Below are 15,032 nucleotides of genomic sequence, written 5' to 3'. Positions count from 1 at the left end.
TAATAATGTCATCCCGCAGCTCCAGAAACTCACATACAGCGCGACACTAAGACAGATTCACCCCTCTCCTACAGCTGCAGCTCGTACCTCCCCAGCTCGCCGTCCCTCTCCCCGCTCACAAACATCTTCTCGAGGAACTCGAGGTCCGCGAGCGCCTCCTCGGGGCTCTGCAGCGGGTTGGGCTCGCCGCGCGCGATGCCGTTCGCCCACGCAGCCACCTCGTCCTTGACGCCCGACGTGCGCTCAAACACCCTCTCCGTCTTCTCCCCGTCCTTTGGCTTCACCGTCACCGTCTCGCCCGCGCTGCGCACCCAGCCGCCCTCGCACGCCACGTCCCACTCAAACGCCTCCATGAGCGTCCCCGCCGAGTGCAGGAACGTGCCCGTCGCGCCGCCCGCGGTGCGCACCACCGCCGCGACGGTGTCAATGGGCGGCAGGCCCGGCTGGACGAGGTCCGTGGCCGCGCGCACCGTCGCCGCGCGGTTGGCCTCGCCGCGCAGGAACAGGCGCGCCGCCGCCGCGTGGTGCACCCCGCCGTCGAGCAGGAACCCGCCCTGGTAGCCGGGCTCCTGCCGCCACGCCGTCTGGTAGTACTTGTTGTCGGGCCGCATGTGCGACATGACTTTCACGGAGAAGTGCGTCACGCGGCCCATGCGCGCGGCCGCCTCCGCCGCGTACGCGAAGCGCGGGATGAAGCGGAAGTTTTCGGCGATGGACAGCGTGCAGCGCCCGGACGTGGCGGCGCGCTGGGCGTGGTACGACGCGATGAGGGCCTTGGCCGCGGGCACGTCCTTGGCGATGGGCTTCTCGGCGAGGACGTGCTTGCCCGCGGCGAGGGCGGCCTCGACGACGGCGGGCTGCGCGAGGATGGGCAGCGCGATGATGACGGCCGAGATGTCGTCGCGCGAGAGCACGTCGACGAGGGCGCGCCCGGGGTCCGAGTCCTCGGAGTAGAGGTCCACGTGAGGCTGCTGCTGCTGAGTCTGGCCCGCTTCCGCGGCGGCGGCGGCGACGAGGCCCGGGATGAGCGCCGCGGTGGACTCGGCCGACTTGAGGGAGCGCGAGTAGATGGCGCGCAGGGCGAGGCTGCGGCAGGCGAGCACCGCGGGCTGTGCGCGTGTGTGTCAGTTACTCACTCAGTCACACGTTCTGATCTCCCCGCGCCACTAGGGAGAGGGTTATCTGTGACAATGGGGTCCGAGGTGGAGGATGGCGTACCAGATGCTGCTCCTTGACAAACAGGCCGCCGCCGATGATGGCGACGCCAATGGGTGACGACGACGACGAGGACGAGGCCATGGTGACTCTCTTCCTTTCTCCGCTGACGGCTTTTCGCTCCGGGGATATGTAATCGCTCGACTTCCAAAAGATCGACTCAAAGCCCCCTTTATTCACCGGTCAGTTACAGTGATGTCATCAACACACACACGCACGCACACACACCACACACAACGTGTAGACAGTTTGAGATCCGACGAACCTGTGAATGACAAGATATGAGATTCCAACGCGTTGTTCACGTTGAGTTGAGCTGGACTGCGGATGTGTAGTAGTAGTCGTCGTCGTACGTTACGTGGGGGCAGAGGGGCAGGAGGCACAAGGGACTGGAGGTTATAAATGCTAGCCCAGCAATTCAACTTTTTAGCTGTTTCTGTCGTCACAAAGTCTCCCCATCCATTTCGTTCCGAGCCCCGCTCCGATGGGCTGGAAAGGCATGCAACCTTATTAGCCCAAAGGGTCAGCACTCACTTATTTACTCACTCGCCGTCCGTACTGTTTTTCCCCGGCGTTTCGTATTTATCCTGCGGCGGGCGGGCCGCCGGCGCCCTCTCCATCGCGGCCACCGGACGTCTCTCACCCTGACCGAACCCCCAGCGGGGGAATGCGTTTTCCTCGTATGTATGCGCTCGCACAGCACACCCCGTCCTCCCAATTGCTCGGCAGTCCTTTTCTCCGTAGTTCCCTCCTCGTTCTTTCCGTGTTTTTTTTTTTCGTGTCGTTCCGACCTCGGGCTCATACATTTCCGAGCTGTCAAGCTTGGGTGGGAGCTACAACCCATCGCACCAAAGCCAGTCTCTTTTGCCCCCTCACAAACTGGTGCATCCACCCACCCTACAGCCACGTCGCAGCGCACGCGCGCATCTCACTCCGATATCCCAAACACGGTGACTTGATTTTTGGCTGCCGTCATCATCCTCGTTGCTGTCGTGGGTTGTCATTGCGGCCTCTGCTTTTTCATCCTCCGCTCAGTCGTCAATGGAGTAGAATAGTAATCGTTACCGTGGTCGTGACCATCATCACGGCGGCCGTGTCGTAGCTGTAGCCATAATCGCCGCGAGCGTCACCACCACCACCTCCTCCTCTTCCGTTATATTCGCGCCCTCACCACCGCGACGCAGCCTGCTCATCGAAGCGATACAGCTGCTCAACGCACATCCGCCTCACCCACGACCGCATCTCCCCCTCTACCCCCCCACCCCCGTCCATCTGCCCCAGCTCTCCAGCTCCCGCCGTCACCAGCGCCAGCAGCACCGCCTCGGCCGCCGTCGTCGTTGCAGTCGCTGGCCCCGCGTGATATTGCTGCTGCCGCTGCCGCCGATGCCGTGTCCGGTGATGTTGTTGTAGCTGCTGTTGCAGCTGCTGTCGCCGGCACACCCGCCACGCACCCGTCCGTCCGCGGCGCCGGGCCCCTCCCTCGAGACCACCCTCGTCGAGGCCCACGTCGTGATCATCGTCCTCCGTGTCCGTGTCGACCGGCTCGCGCTTGTCTGCGGCTGCCGGCGCGGCGCCGTCCGCGCGTGGGAGCGTGTCGCGGCGGACTCGGAGGCGTGTCATGGCCGCCGCGGACGGTGAGACAGGCGCGGCGCGGAGCAGAGACATGGCTGAGCCGGGCCGGTCCCGTTGATGGCTGCGTGACAATTGAACGTGCGTCGAGTGTAGTGAATGCCTTGGTCGTCTCGTCGCGCAACCGGTCGCGCAACAATGCGATGGGAGAGGAGCGGTGCGACGAGCCTCGGGATCGAGCAGCGCCATCGCCGTTTTTGTGATCATGTTTTTAATGAGTATGTACGAGGAAGCAGCCGTGACGGATTCATGCAGTCAGCCCAGCGAACGCGCACGACATATGCACAGTCGCAAATTATGTCCGTGACGTGCGCATGCGTCAACCCTTCCCCCGCGGGCTACCGGCGCAGGCCACGACTTCAAATCAAAGTCGCTCACAACCTCCAGGCTTCTCCTCCCCCGCACGAACAACTCATCAACCTGCGGCCGTTCGTCCACTGCTCCTGCGCCTGCGCCTGCGCCCGGCCCACGGTTGGCGCCCGGCCCATTGGGCTTCTCCCACGGCCAACGTGGCACTGCATGCATGAGACGGGCACCCCGCCCAATCCAATGCAGCCATCCTCAGCCTCCTTGGGGCCCCCTTCCAACGGCCTGCCGGGGGCGGGCAGCTCATTCGTGGTTCGTATCATCACGTACGCAGCTTGATCCCGAGCATCGTCATGATGAAAGTCGTGCGTCCTCGATCAGTGGCTGGTTGGCAGACATGTCGAGGCCATGCCGATGCCGTCCATACCCATGCCTTGTCGATCTGGCACTTCCCTCCACCATCGTGCTTCCATCAAGGTCCCCGGCGGGCACGCCGCCGATAGTTGTCGAATCTCTTCAGCCAACAGCGGCAGTCGACTAACGTTACGCGTCCGATTCGTGCTCCTCCTCCATCGTCGCCGGCACCACGTCCGGCATCTCGTCCTTGAAGGCGAACCCGTGCTTCTCAACCACCTTTTCACCCCCCCACGCCTCGCTCACCACGCCCCCGTCTGAGCCGTTTCTCCGTCCCCTGAGCCACCTCTGCATCTTGAGTCCCGCCGCCGCAATGTCCGCCGCCACGTGCCAATTCTCCGTCCCCAAGTACATGAACCCTGTCACCAGCAGCGACTTGACCATGCGCGAATGCACCAGCGAGAGCGAGCTGGGAACCACCGCGATCATTACCCACACGAATATGCCGCTGAGCGCCGCCCATCGGTCCAGCCCCGCGCCCCATGCCCAATGCCATACCTGATTGAAGTCGTCTTCGCTGCACGCCCTGCTCGTCGACACTCGGTCGCGCACCGCCTGACAGTATATCAGCGCCGCCTTGCGCACACAGCGGTGCACGAGATCCGGCATCTCCTCAGCCGTGGCAGCCCTCACTTCCAATGCCGTCGTGGCAGCCTTTCGCGGCTCTGCCGTGTCGTCTCCCTGCCGCTTTCGTTTCAAGCCGCCGCTCAAGTTGGAGGGCCCGGTCGACGTCTCAGAGTCCCCTTCCACCAGGGCCACGTCTTCCGGCACGTAGAGTATTGCCGTCAGAGCGGCATCCGCTGCCAGGTAGACGGCGGCCTCCTCCTCGTCGGTGGCGTCGTCGGACAAGTCGGCGACGACCCGGTGCACGGTTCGCATCTCGTCGAGTATCTGGGCCGTGTGCGGGTGCAGCCGGAGCGGCGACGCCGGGCTGAGGAAAGGCGGGCAGTCGAATAGGAGCGGCGAGTTGAAGTTGACCTGCAGCGGCACGCGGACCGGGTCTTCGAACTCGAATCCAGGCTGGCCGAAGAGCATTGGCCGCGTCTCGTGAACTAGCGCAATGACAAAGTCGTCTCTGCGTCGCTGTTAGCACGCGGCCACTTACAAGATGAGACGCCAACTCACATGAGCGAGATTTTGCTCGTGTAGCCTTCCATGCCCAGGCTCTGCATGCCGCCCCTCATCTCAATCATGCGCTTGAAACCGACCATGTGCGTGCGGAGCTCGGCGGTGCTGCCCCAGTACCACGACGTGAGAATCGACTGCGCGACGGCGAGCATGGCAGAATCGTCCGTACACCTTCGCGGATCGCTTATGTGCTCGTTGATCATTCGCATGGCGTTGGTGCGGTGTATGAGTAGCATGACCTTGGGGACCCGACCCGTCTCGTTGAGGAAGCTGGCCGTCGAGCAGAGAATGACGTGCAGCACTAACGGGTCTTGGATTGAGTACGGGATCCAGTGCTTCATGAAACGGTTGTTGGGCCGGGGGCTGCCGTCGAGAGACGCCTTGAAGCGGCTCATGAGTTGGAGATCTGTGGCGGTCAGCGGCGTGGCGCATGTGTGGGCGCAGGGGAGCCTCACGTGTACGGATGAGCTCCTTGTTCATCTTTGTCGGTGCCATCGGCAGGTAGCGGACCTCGTCTTCAAATCTCGCCAGCGCGTTGCTTGGCTGGCTCGCGCCTTGCACGGCGCGTATCAGGTGCGCGCCGTCAATCTGCCACTCATCTTGGATGATGCTGTTGGTAACCTTGAGGCGCGTCTTGAGGATGAACTGCATGAGCTCGACGAGGTCTTGGCCGTTGAGCGTCCCCGTCTTGTCACGAAATCGCAACTGAATGAGCGGATCTGCATCTCCTTGACCTCCTCCATTCACCAACACTAGCCGACCCGAAGGGCCTCCGATGGGCTGGTTGTACGGCGAAAAGCCGTACCCACCGCCCCCGGAGCCCCTTGTCTCCCAGTCGACCTGCCCTTCCACTTGCAGGAGAGCATCGTGGACGGCTTCCATATCCAAGTGTGAGTAAAGGCCATTGCCGGCGCGGGCAACAGTACCCCGCGAGTCCGATGTTGGAGCATAGCTGGACCTAAATACAAGAACGTCAAGGTCAGCACCTCGCCCCTATTGCCACTATGAGGCTCAAGTGACCACGGCGAGGGTGGAAGAATGCCCCAGTTCGGGCCTGGAGATGCTGATACGTATATATGTCATGGTCCGACGCCCCTGTCGCAGGCTAGGACGAAGAGGAGAGCACTAGGTGCGCAGCCCCGGCGGAGAAGCTTGTCACGGGGTGGCGCAAGGGACGTACCTCTTGGGCTTCTCAGCGCCATACTCGCAAACAGGCTGAGGGAAGCGACGAGCACAATTCGTGCACGGTTGAGTGAGAGAGCACTGGGCGGTGGCGATGTGTCAGTCAACGAAGGAGTGCCACGGGAAGCCATGCACATTTCCACCCAGGCCGGCAACAGCAAAGCAAACAAAGGGGCAAACAACACCAAAGCGGGAGACAGCTAGGGACATGGCAACGAAAGCCGTGGCCCCAATGGCTAAAAGGTGAGAGCCGCTGCAGATGGGGGCTCAGCCGCTCCCAGGCTGCCGGGACTGACAGGCAGACTGACAGGCGAGCTGACCGACGTGGATCAGCCCCGTCGTCGCCCAGCTGGCCCCCCTAACCCAGGCGATGCGCGCGAATGCCGGCAAGCCAATGCAGGTACTAAACTGACCTTTTGCTTCCTCCGTCGGCACTCCTTGCAGGCGGAGGGATGCCGAGTCTTGAACACGAGGCCCGAAGGCCCGGCTCCCGGAGCTGAGTGCTGGGTGGGCGATAGCTGGGACTCCGGCCCACGCATCTGCAAGTCGTCGGACCTCATCCTCAGGTGAGCACCACGCGACGCGACGGCCAGCTAGTTGAGGCTAGCGAGCCAGTCGCGGCCGTCAGCCAGCCAGAAGGCGGCGGTCGTTATTTAATTCTCCGAATGGGCACAGTTGACGCCTCGTGTTTCGGCGCGGGGCCGGATCAGAGGAGCCAAAAAGCCAAAAGCCGTCGGAGCTGAGGTGAGATGGCAGGCGTCAGCTCCGCACGAGCTCCTCCTGGGCCTGGTGGTGGCAGCCGTCGTCGTAGTGCCTGGTCGAGATATAGGGCCAAGTGGTCCGGCCCGCCGTGCGGTCCTGCTTTGCGCCGGCGCTTATGCGTTTCTACTCACCCTTGACTGCCGGGACAGGCGGCGGTGTCCGTGGCCGCAGGCGCCGATTGCTGGAGAGCTGGAGAGCACAGGAAAGCCGAGGCAGCAGTTCCGAGGGCGCTGCAGTGTGCGAGTGAGAGCGTGCGTGTGTGCGCATGAGCAATGGACGGGACGGGAGGAGAACGTCGAGGGGCGCGCCGAGAACGACCCTGCTGACTGGGCAATTTTAAAAGGCGGCTCCCAAAGGACCGCTGCTGCAGCAGAGAGGGGGTTGCCGCAAGAGGCTCAGCGGAGGAGGGGACGCGAGGATGGCACGCTCGGCACATCCCATGAGTTGCGAACCTGTGGCCAATCCCCGATCATGCAGCCTGTGCGCCGTGCTCTGGTCCGTCGACGACCAGGACCAACAACAGCCCAGCCGCCGTGGATCCAGGTTCCTGGGCCGCCTCGGACGGCCGAGCGACGTGCAGGAGCTTGCCCGAATGTTCCTGTTTAGAATGTTTTCGCAGCCAAGACACGCCGGAATCCAACGACGGACCGAGATGGCGAGCCCGACAACAAAATATAATCCAACCCCGACGAGCGCGCGATATGGGACGACGGTCGAGACCCCAGGGATCCAGGTCCGGCACCTGCGGCGGATCACAGGCAAAAGACTGTGACCACGCCACTTCAGGTGGCTTCTGCTGCCGCCCTCCCTGTTGGTTGTTCAGCGGCGGGTTGCATTGTCGGCGGACGCGGCTCGTCCAGGTTGGGGTCGGAAAACGGTCCACGAAAACGCCCCCCAATGCTTAGCATTGCTTAGCCGCCAGGACCCCGAGAGGCCTTCAGCCCTGCTCTCCCTTGTCCGGCGCCGTGCGCCTTGTCCAATGAGTAGGGTCCGCAGCTGTCGTTGGCGTCGCGATGGGCGGCGCGGCCTTGCCTGTCGGCTGCGAGGCGGTCGGCAAGGCTGGGGCATTCCAGATGGCCCGACCGGCAGACCACGGCGACGACGCGATTTCGGTAGTACGTACATAATACATGGGCGTCCGCGGCGGGCGTTGCATCCATCGACGACGGAAGCGAGGCGACAGTGATGGTGCATGAGGACAGCAAATGTCCAGCCGCGCGGTTGTTCAAGCCCCTCCCTCAACAGCTCACCTGCTCCTGCCACGCCCGCACCATGGCCATGACTCCTCCCCACTCGTTCCTTCCCATTTGATGCCCTCGCGTACAATGTTGGTTACATCACTCGCCGCGTATCGCACCTGCCAAATCATGTCTAGCGATGCGAACGAGAGCGAGAACGAGAGCCGTCTTACTGTGCGCGTACAACGCACCCACCGTGCTTCGTTCCACGTGGCCCTAGCGAAGCTCTGTTGTCCCTTGTCACGGATGTTGGCGTACGACACGAGTGTGCTAGGTACTAGGTAGGCACTGTTGGACTCGGAAAAGGGCAGCATGGTATCCGTCTATTTTACTGCAAAGTACGTGGATCCTACAGTGGCAGAGGCTTGCCAGAATAACTCCCACAGTTCCATATTCAGCATCCAGCATTATCTAAACTTCGTAGCGCGTTTCGCATCAACAGTGTCGCAATGGCCCGCTGCCGTGGTATCAGATCAAGACGCAAGCTATGGACGGTCCCAGCTCGACATGTACATGTGCGGTATGTGTTCAACGTCAGTCGGTCCAACACGCCAAACGCCGATTCCTGCCGGGTGATCTCGTGTTCGCACCAGCTCTAAACAACCTTGTGGCACTCGTCGCACAGCTTACCGCCCGCGGTAGTCGGGTTTCCGCGCCATGTTCACTGGCGGCGGCGGTGCCTCGTCGTCCAGCGGATACGGAGGCGTGGGTACTCTCGGGCCCCTGCCGTGGTGGTGATGCTGCTGCTGATTGCTGTCTGGGAGGGGCGTCTTGGGCGGCAGCGGCGGCGGCTCGATCCTCGTGGCGGGCGGTACCACCTGGTGCATCGAGGGCGGCCGCGGGTGCTCGTCGGGGCTCATGATGGCAATCTTGTCCGCCCCGGACGCGTTTCGATACTGCGTAGGCGACGGTGCCGAGACGAGGAGCCGGTCCGGTTCGTCCCCATGAGGCGACGGGCTGCCCATGGGCGGCGGCGGCAGAGGGCGGTCTGTCATCGCCGGAGGGGGAGACGTTCGTGAGCACGCAGACACGGGGCGCATCCGGTCATGAGAGCTCCTTGGCGACGCGGGGTAATTGCCGACCTGTAGGCTGTCTGGGCCCGAATCAAACGACGACCGACTCATGGGGCTGTGCGGCGGCACGATATACGACGTCGGGACGTCCCCGGGTAGCTCCACCGCGAGCGGCATTTCGTAGTTTGTCGCCGATGTCGACTTCACCAGCTCCGGGATGCCTTGCTGAGCTCGCTCCCAGCGTATCTTGGCCTTGAGGATCTTGGCCAGCTTGGTCGAGATGCCCTGAATCATCTTTTGCTCTGCCTCTCGAGCCATGTATCGCCGTGTTCCCGTGCTAATGTCGGAGAGCCGGTGCCACTCGTTCATGCCAAACTCGCCCACGCCAATCTCGACGTTGAGGCGGTAGTAGTTTTCGGCGTTGACTCCCCGTCGCGGTAGGTGCTCACGCATCATGTATTCGTGGATAACCTCGCAGCCCTCAATCTTGGCGATCAATCTCCTTCGCGCCTCGGCAAACTCCCCGAGGAACCCCTCGTACCACATTTGCTGGTTGGCGTCGCTCGACTTGGGCCGTTTGCCGGTGCCGACACTGACAAAACACCCAACCTCTCGGCCAGGCCACTCATTTACCACGGCTTCGTCGAGCGCCTCGGGCGCCGGATTAAACGTACCCACCCCGTCGTCGTGAAACCATGACTGGCCAATTTGGATGGGCTTAAAGGCCAGGCCGATGGCACAGGTGGCTCGACCTGCCTGCCAGATCTTGCAGTCAAACTCGGGCGGCGGCTCTCGTCGGGAATCGTACGAACGGAGGATCGCAGGCGGAGAGCCCCGCGGCGAGCCCTTGTAGACTGCTGTCACGGCGCTGTGAAATGATTAGTGAGGGCAAGGATGGGATGCCATATCAGAGCTTCAACTCACGTCTTGGTCCTCCTTTCCCGCGAATCGTACAGTCTGGCATTTGGGTTTCCGTATCTTGAGTTGAAGGCGGGCCGCGCCGCCATCTGGGCAGCGGGGCTGCGCGCGCTAAAGCTAACGGTGCTGGCGTTGCTCGAGTGGCGCCTCGGGTAGGCGCTGGATCGCTGTGCCGGGTTGAGGGGGCTGACGAGGTCCTCATCAACGTTGCCGTCGTTTCCCTCGCCCTCGAAGATGGTGTGCTCGCGCACGCACTGCCTGATGGCGTCCTCGAGCTTGCTCGCCTTGAACAGCGTCGACCGGTACGGGATGCCGGCAATGGTCTTGTCCGTCTCAAAGACCATGCGCGTCAGGCGCACGTACAGCTCCTTGCAAGTCTCGAGGTCGAGGCGCAGGCGGCCGAGCATGAGGGCGATGAGGCCGCCGGTTCCGGTGCCGACGATGAGGTCGAAGTGGTCGCAGGGCTTGGGTATCTCATGGCGGCGGGGGGCGCGGCCCTCGGTCTCGACAAAGGTTCGGTGCATGAGCTCCTGGACGATGATGAGCATCGAGTAGCCGCGAACGCCTCCTCCATCTGCGACTCGGGGTTAGCGGGGGACGCGGTCACGGCGCACGCGCGGATTCTCACCGAGGGAGAGCACGCGCAGAGGCGGGCCTTTGGTGGTGTCTTTTCTGCGGACACCGGACGAGTCCATGGTTGCGCAGCTGGACGGTCGCGCTGGTCGCGGAGTCGTGAGGTCGTGATAGTGTTTGTGGCAGAATCAAAGGTGCCGGGCGAATCGCCAGCCGTGCCTGAGCTATGGGCAGAAGAGGAAAGGGCAGGGTTGGGTACCTGACGAGCCAGAGAGAAGATGACTGGATCGACGACGAGGCCGGCCAAGACTTCGCCTCCTTTGAGGTACGGCGCGGTGCGGTGCTCTGCAGCGGGCGCACCGTGACGCAACCACCTCGCCCGTTGTGTGTGTGGCCGGGCGGGCATCAAACTAAACGGACGGACCTTGCCTGAGGCGAGGGGAGTGGAGGAGGAGCCCGGTGATGGTTGGAGCGGGGCGGGGCCCGAGGACCCCGCCAAGGTTTGCATTCCAGTGGGCGGGAGCGGGCCTTGATTCCACTGAAGCCCGCTGTCGAGGCCAGTGGGACATCTGTATCGGCCAGGCGGCCAGGGACACCCGGCGCTTGGTTGGGGCGGGTAAATTTAGCCCTACGATGGGTGTTGGAACCTACGGGTCGCTGCCGTTTCTTGGTGCCGTCGTCGCCTTGGTGGCTCCAGGGGAGCAAATCGCCTGTGACAATGGCAGTCAGCGGCGCCCGGGCGCCACCCCGGGGCTTGCAGAGCGGGATGACGGATGTGCCGGCGATTTAACAAGCCTCGCAGGCGCATCATCACCCCCCCCACTGCACACGAGGCCTGCGACCACGAGACGAATGAATGCCTCATCGCGACACCCTCGCGCGACGAGAGCCCCGACTCTCTCTCCTCACAGGCCAGGACCATGTACGAGGTGAGCTGTGCTCGTTTGAACCTTGGACGCGAACATGCTTTCAGGCTCAAAGGGGTCCCGCCGCTGCTGCAGGCCTTGGGTTCCACCCCGCGTGTCCTGCATGAGCGCTGGGGCTGTGCAGCTCACCTTTCCATGACTGAAAGGCAAAGGGCCAGGGTCGGTCGCACCGGAGGCCTTCTGGACGACTCCAACGTTGCACGGGGCGCGCGTCTGCACGGCGTGCCCAGGCAGCTCAGACACCGATCCCGCGCATCGTCTTCTTACGGCAGCGCAGGGTAGTCGGAAGCAACGGGAACGAGGCTGTCAGCGACACTGTTGTCGGTCGGCAGCCAAGCAGTGGAGTCAGCTCGTGTCACGACTATGCGAGTGCTCCATTCAGACACATTATCGCCTGGGCCAAGCACCTGGAAGACGCCGTGCCCAATGGTGGGAGGGGCCATCACGAGAAGCCCTCGCGTGAGCAGTGAGCACTGCCTGGCGCTGACAGGACAGGCCTCGACACGGGTGTTTTGACACGGGGCCGCATTCTTGGCACGCCTGATTCTTGGCCGCGGCGCCCGGACTGACCTGGGCATGCCATGCCATCTTGGCCATGCCATGACGATTCGGCTCCGTCGCACCGTACCAGAAGGACCAGTCGCAAGGCTGCGACAATCCGATCGAGACGTCGGTGTTGATTGGGCCTCAGCGCTCGGCTGGCTTGGGACCGGACGACGTCCAGAGCCAATCTCAGCTGCCATCCGACCGGCATGGTCGCCAGGTTCCCCGCAGGCAAGCGAGGCAAGCCAGACGAGGCCACGGTCGCTGTGGCGCAGGCCCATGACGCATCGCCACAAGACGGGCCTCGTCATCCGGAGGCGAAAGGGCTCGCCGCCCGTCTCAGTTGGGCATTGACCGTCTTGTTGCCGAAGCCATCGGTAGTTGGGTTGGCGGGTGCGCGTTGGCTGCCCTGCCCTGGTGCCGCAAGCCTCGCGGCGCACGATGGGCTCTACTTCCGCCGAGTCCGGAGCGTGGGAGATACTGCAGGTGTTCTTTGCTCCTTGTACAAAGGATTCCGTACGACCTACCAAGTATCTTGCGGAGTATACCTCACCAGGATGGTATGCTCGATCAACTTTCCGCCGTCGATGTTGTTCGTCTCGGGTTAGGGGACACGTCCGCTCCCCAGCCACATATCCCCAAGGTAAGGCACAAGTAGGCAAGGCAATAATAACGCGCCTGCACCGTCCTTCGAGCACAGGCCCCCTTGTCGGAGCCGTCCAGAGTCTCGTGACGAGGTCGGCGCTGCCGTCTCCCACCGCCAGAGGAGGCGGCTGCAGCAACGGTGCAGAGCCGTCGTGGAATCACGCGTGCGTCGGCGGTCGGCAAGCATCCCGGCCGGCCAATGGGTCCATCATGGGATTCAAGGTCCTCTCAAACAGATGGCCGATGCGCGCGCCCCATGTCATCGCCCATCGTCTTTCTCTGCCGTCGCACAACCCACCCAGCCCCGGACGCCGCGGCCCAATCACGCGGCGGTCCTTGCAGCTGTCGCAACGGCCTATCGAGATATGCATGCGGCGTGGCACCATACAAGGTTGGGTGCGGCCGCTGCATGACGACGAGGGACGAGGCGTGAGGGAGGCGAGGCGGCGGCGGAGGGAGCTGCGGTGCCTGCCTGCCCATGCGTGCAAGCCGTCTTCTTGCAAGGCGGCGCTCTGGCGCATCAGCATCAGCCGGCGATGGGCTCGTGTCTCAGATAGAGAGCGCTGCCGGGCCGTCTTCTGGACGTGGCCGCCTCCTCGGACGCTTCGCTTGGCTGAGGAGGCATGGAGGGGTCTGAATCCGATGGCGTGTCTCGGTGGAACGCGGGGAGAGCCTCCCATTCGGAGGGTCGAGGCAATTGACGGCTGCTGCCCTGGCGTCGACAGCGTTGGGCACGCTCTGTCGACGGGCTTCCTTTTTCGGGGCCTTCGTCTTTCTCATCGACGCGCACCTCGCTCGAGGCGGCAGCTTGTTGGACCCAACAAGTTGCAACCTTGGCGGAACGCCTCGGGCGCCGATTCGAAGTGGTCACCTCAGGCAAGCCAGGTCCCGTCCAGGCCACCTCCAGGGCTCAGGCAAGCCACGCCAGGCCCGTCAGCGGTGATCCAGGGTTCAACCCAGTGCCACGGAACCCCACCACCCACCAGGGCGCGCCCACCACGCCGCCTGCGAGGTGCGTGCCACCGCCATGCGTGTCCGCTGGGCCGGTACTCCCCCAGCAGGCCGGGTGCCCAGGACCATTCGGTAATATGTTACAGGGCTGTTCGTCCACAGGGGGTTCGCTGCTCACCGCCGCGGACCCGGGCAATGCTGTAACAGGATCTGGACTGATCGTGCAGCCGTGGACAGGCCTTCAATCTCCAGGGCTCTGCCCACAGTCTCGTCTGAGCCCCAGCGTGTACTTGCCGGTAAGTACTTGCAGCGCAGAGCAGGCACCGATCCTCGGGAGCCAGTGGAGGCCAGGCGGCGCTCGGCTACCAGCCAATGGCGGCGGGCTGGGCCCCCCACAGTCAGGCCTCGGAGCTGCCGTCTGCAGCGCCTCGTTCGCTGTCAAGTGCAGGGCCGTTCCAATTGCCTGGTCGGCCTCCACTCCCGCGCCAGCCCACTGGCCAGCGGCCCCCCGGCCTGACCTGACAGCCTCGCCGAGCCCAGTGCAGGCTTGAAGTTAGCACGTCCAGGTGCTGCTGTCTGTACCAACCCTGCCGCCCACGCACCCACGCGGCGGGCTTGTCAAGGTAGGTGGGAGCCCTGCCCATCCATCTGGCGACCGACAGCCTGGATTGGATTGGATTGGCTTGGGTTTTTTGGGAAGCTTAGCCTCGAGCCTGGAAAGCGACCCCCTCCACTCCTCCTCAAATTCCTCCCAGCTTGCCAGCGCAGCAGAGCTAGCCCTCGCAAGCAACTGCACAGCACTGCACCGCACTGCACAGCTCACCGCGGAAACGGCTGCTGCTGGACTCTGGAGATGCCCCTCTGAGCCAATGGCACCCGGCCGGCCAGCCTTACCTGCTATTTCCCTCGCCTGCCTCACTCGTACCTAAACCTCGCCTACCTTACCTGCCGGCCTTACCTTTACAAAACAATTCTCCGTATCCTCGAGCCGCCCATGTCCCCCACGAGCTCGGCCGTCGGTCTGTCCGCTCGTCGCCCGTCTGTGCTGCATACCAAGCCCCCGAGGCGGCAGTAGAGCCCTCCCCCCCCCCACGGCTGCTTCCTCACATTCCTCAAGTTCTCCAGCTCCAACCGCCACGGGCAGACCTGCGCTCCACGACCGGCCAGCGTAGCCAATTCTTCGTCCCCGACCCGACTTCGCCCTCCCCCCTTCGAGCCGCCGCCTGCCCTCCCTCTCCCGCCCCTCTCGGCCCCGTTGCCGCCTCTGCTCCTTCATGGAGCCCTCCAGCAAGAAGAGGAAGCTGGCTCCCAAAGTCAACGCTTCCCCGGCCCCCAATCCTCAGCCTGGCCCATATCCACACGAAACGGTCAGCCCAACGTCCAACCTCCATCCTCCTCCTCAGCCTTGCCGGCCTGCCAATGGGCCAACCGCATTGATTGAACGGCACAGCTGACCGCGGACTTTGCACTCACAGCCAACCCAGCAATCTACGCAACCGCCAGCACAGCACTACGCTGCCCACGATGCTCCCCCCGTCGCCGAGCGCCATGACTTCGAGTCATTTGCCCGGCATCTGCAAGACGCCGCC

At 63.5% G+C, this 15,032-nt stretch overlaps 3 protein-coding genes across 3 annotated transcripts; all 3 read right to left on the bottom strand.

The window, feature by feature from the left end:
* Positions 1–68: 68 nt before the first annotated feature.
* On the bottom strand, positions 69–2,880 carry PLICBS_004024 (uncharacterized protein; the record flags this gene model as incomplete). The annotated part of the gene is made up of 3 exons (XM_018326764.1): positions 69–1,109; positions 1,219–1,385; positions 2,667–2,880. The coding sequence occupies 3 exons, from the start codon at positions 2,878–2,880 to the stop codon at positions 69–71; spliced, it is 1,422 nt and encodes a 473-aa protein (XP_018175084.1).
* An 813-nt stretch (positions 2,881–3,693) lies between these two features.
* On the bottom strand, positions 3,694–5,574 carry PLICBS_004023 (uncharacterized protein; the record flags this gene model as incomplete). The annotated part of the gene is made up of 3 exons (XM_018326765.1): positions 3,694–4,639; positions 4,690–5,098; positions 5,148–5,574. The coding sequence occupies 3 exons, from the start codon at positions 5,572–5,574 to the stop codon at positions 3,694–3,696; spliced, it is 1,782 nt and encodes a 593-aa protein (XP_018175085.1).
* Positions 5,575–8,500: 2,926 nt separating this feature from the next.
* On the bottom strand, positions 8,501–10,500 carry PLICBS_004022 (uncharacterized protein; the record flags this gene model as incomplete). Its single annotated transcript, XM_018326766.1, has 3 exons — positions 8,501–9,755; positions 9,812–10,379; positions 10,434–10,500. 3 exons carry the CDS (start codon positions 10,498–10,500, stop codon positions 8,501–8,503), a joined length of 1,890 nt encoding a protein of 629 aa, XP_018175086.1.
* Positions 10,501–15,032: the final 4,532 nt, after the last annotated feature.

Source organism: Purpureocillium lilacinum (genome assembly GCF_023168085.1).
Source record: "Purpureocillium lilacinum CBS 284.36 DNA, scaffold_3, whole genome shotgun sequence".
NCBI classification, from domain to species: Eukaryota; Fungi; Ascomycota; class Sordariomycetes; order Hypocreales; family Ophiocordycipitaceae; genus Purpureocillium; species Purpureocillium lilacinum.
This window is presented reverse-complemented; position numbering and strand designations above follow the sequence as displayed.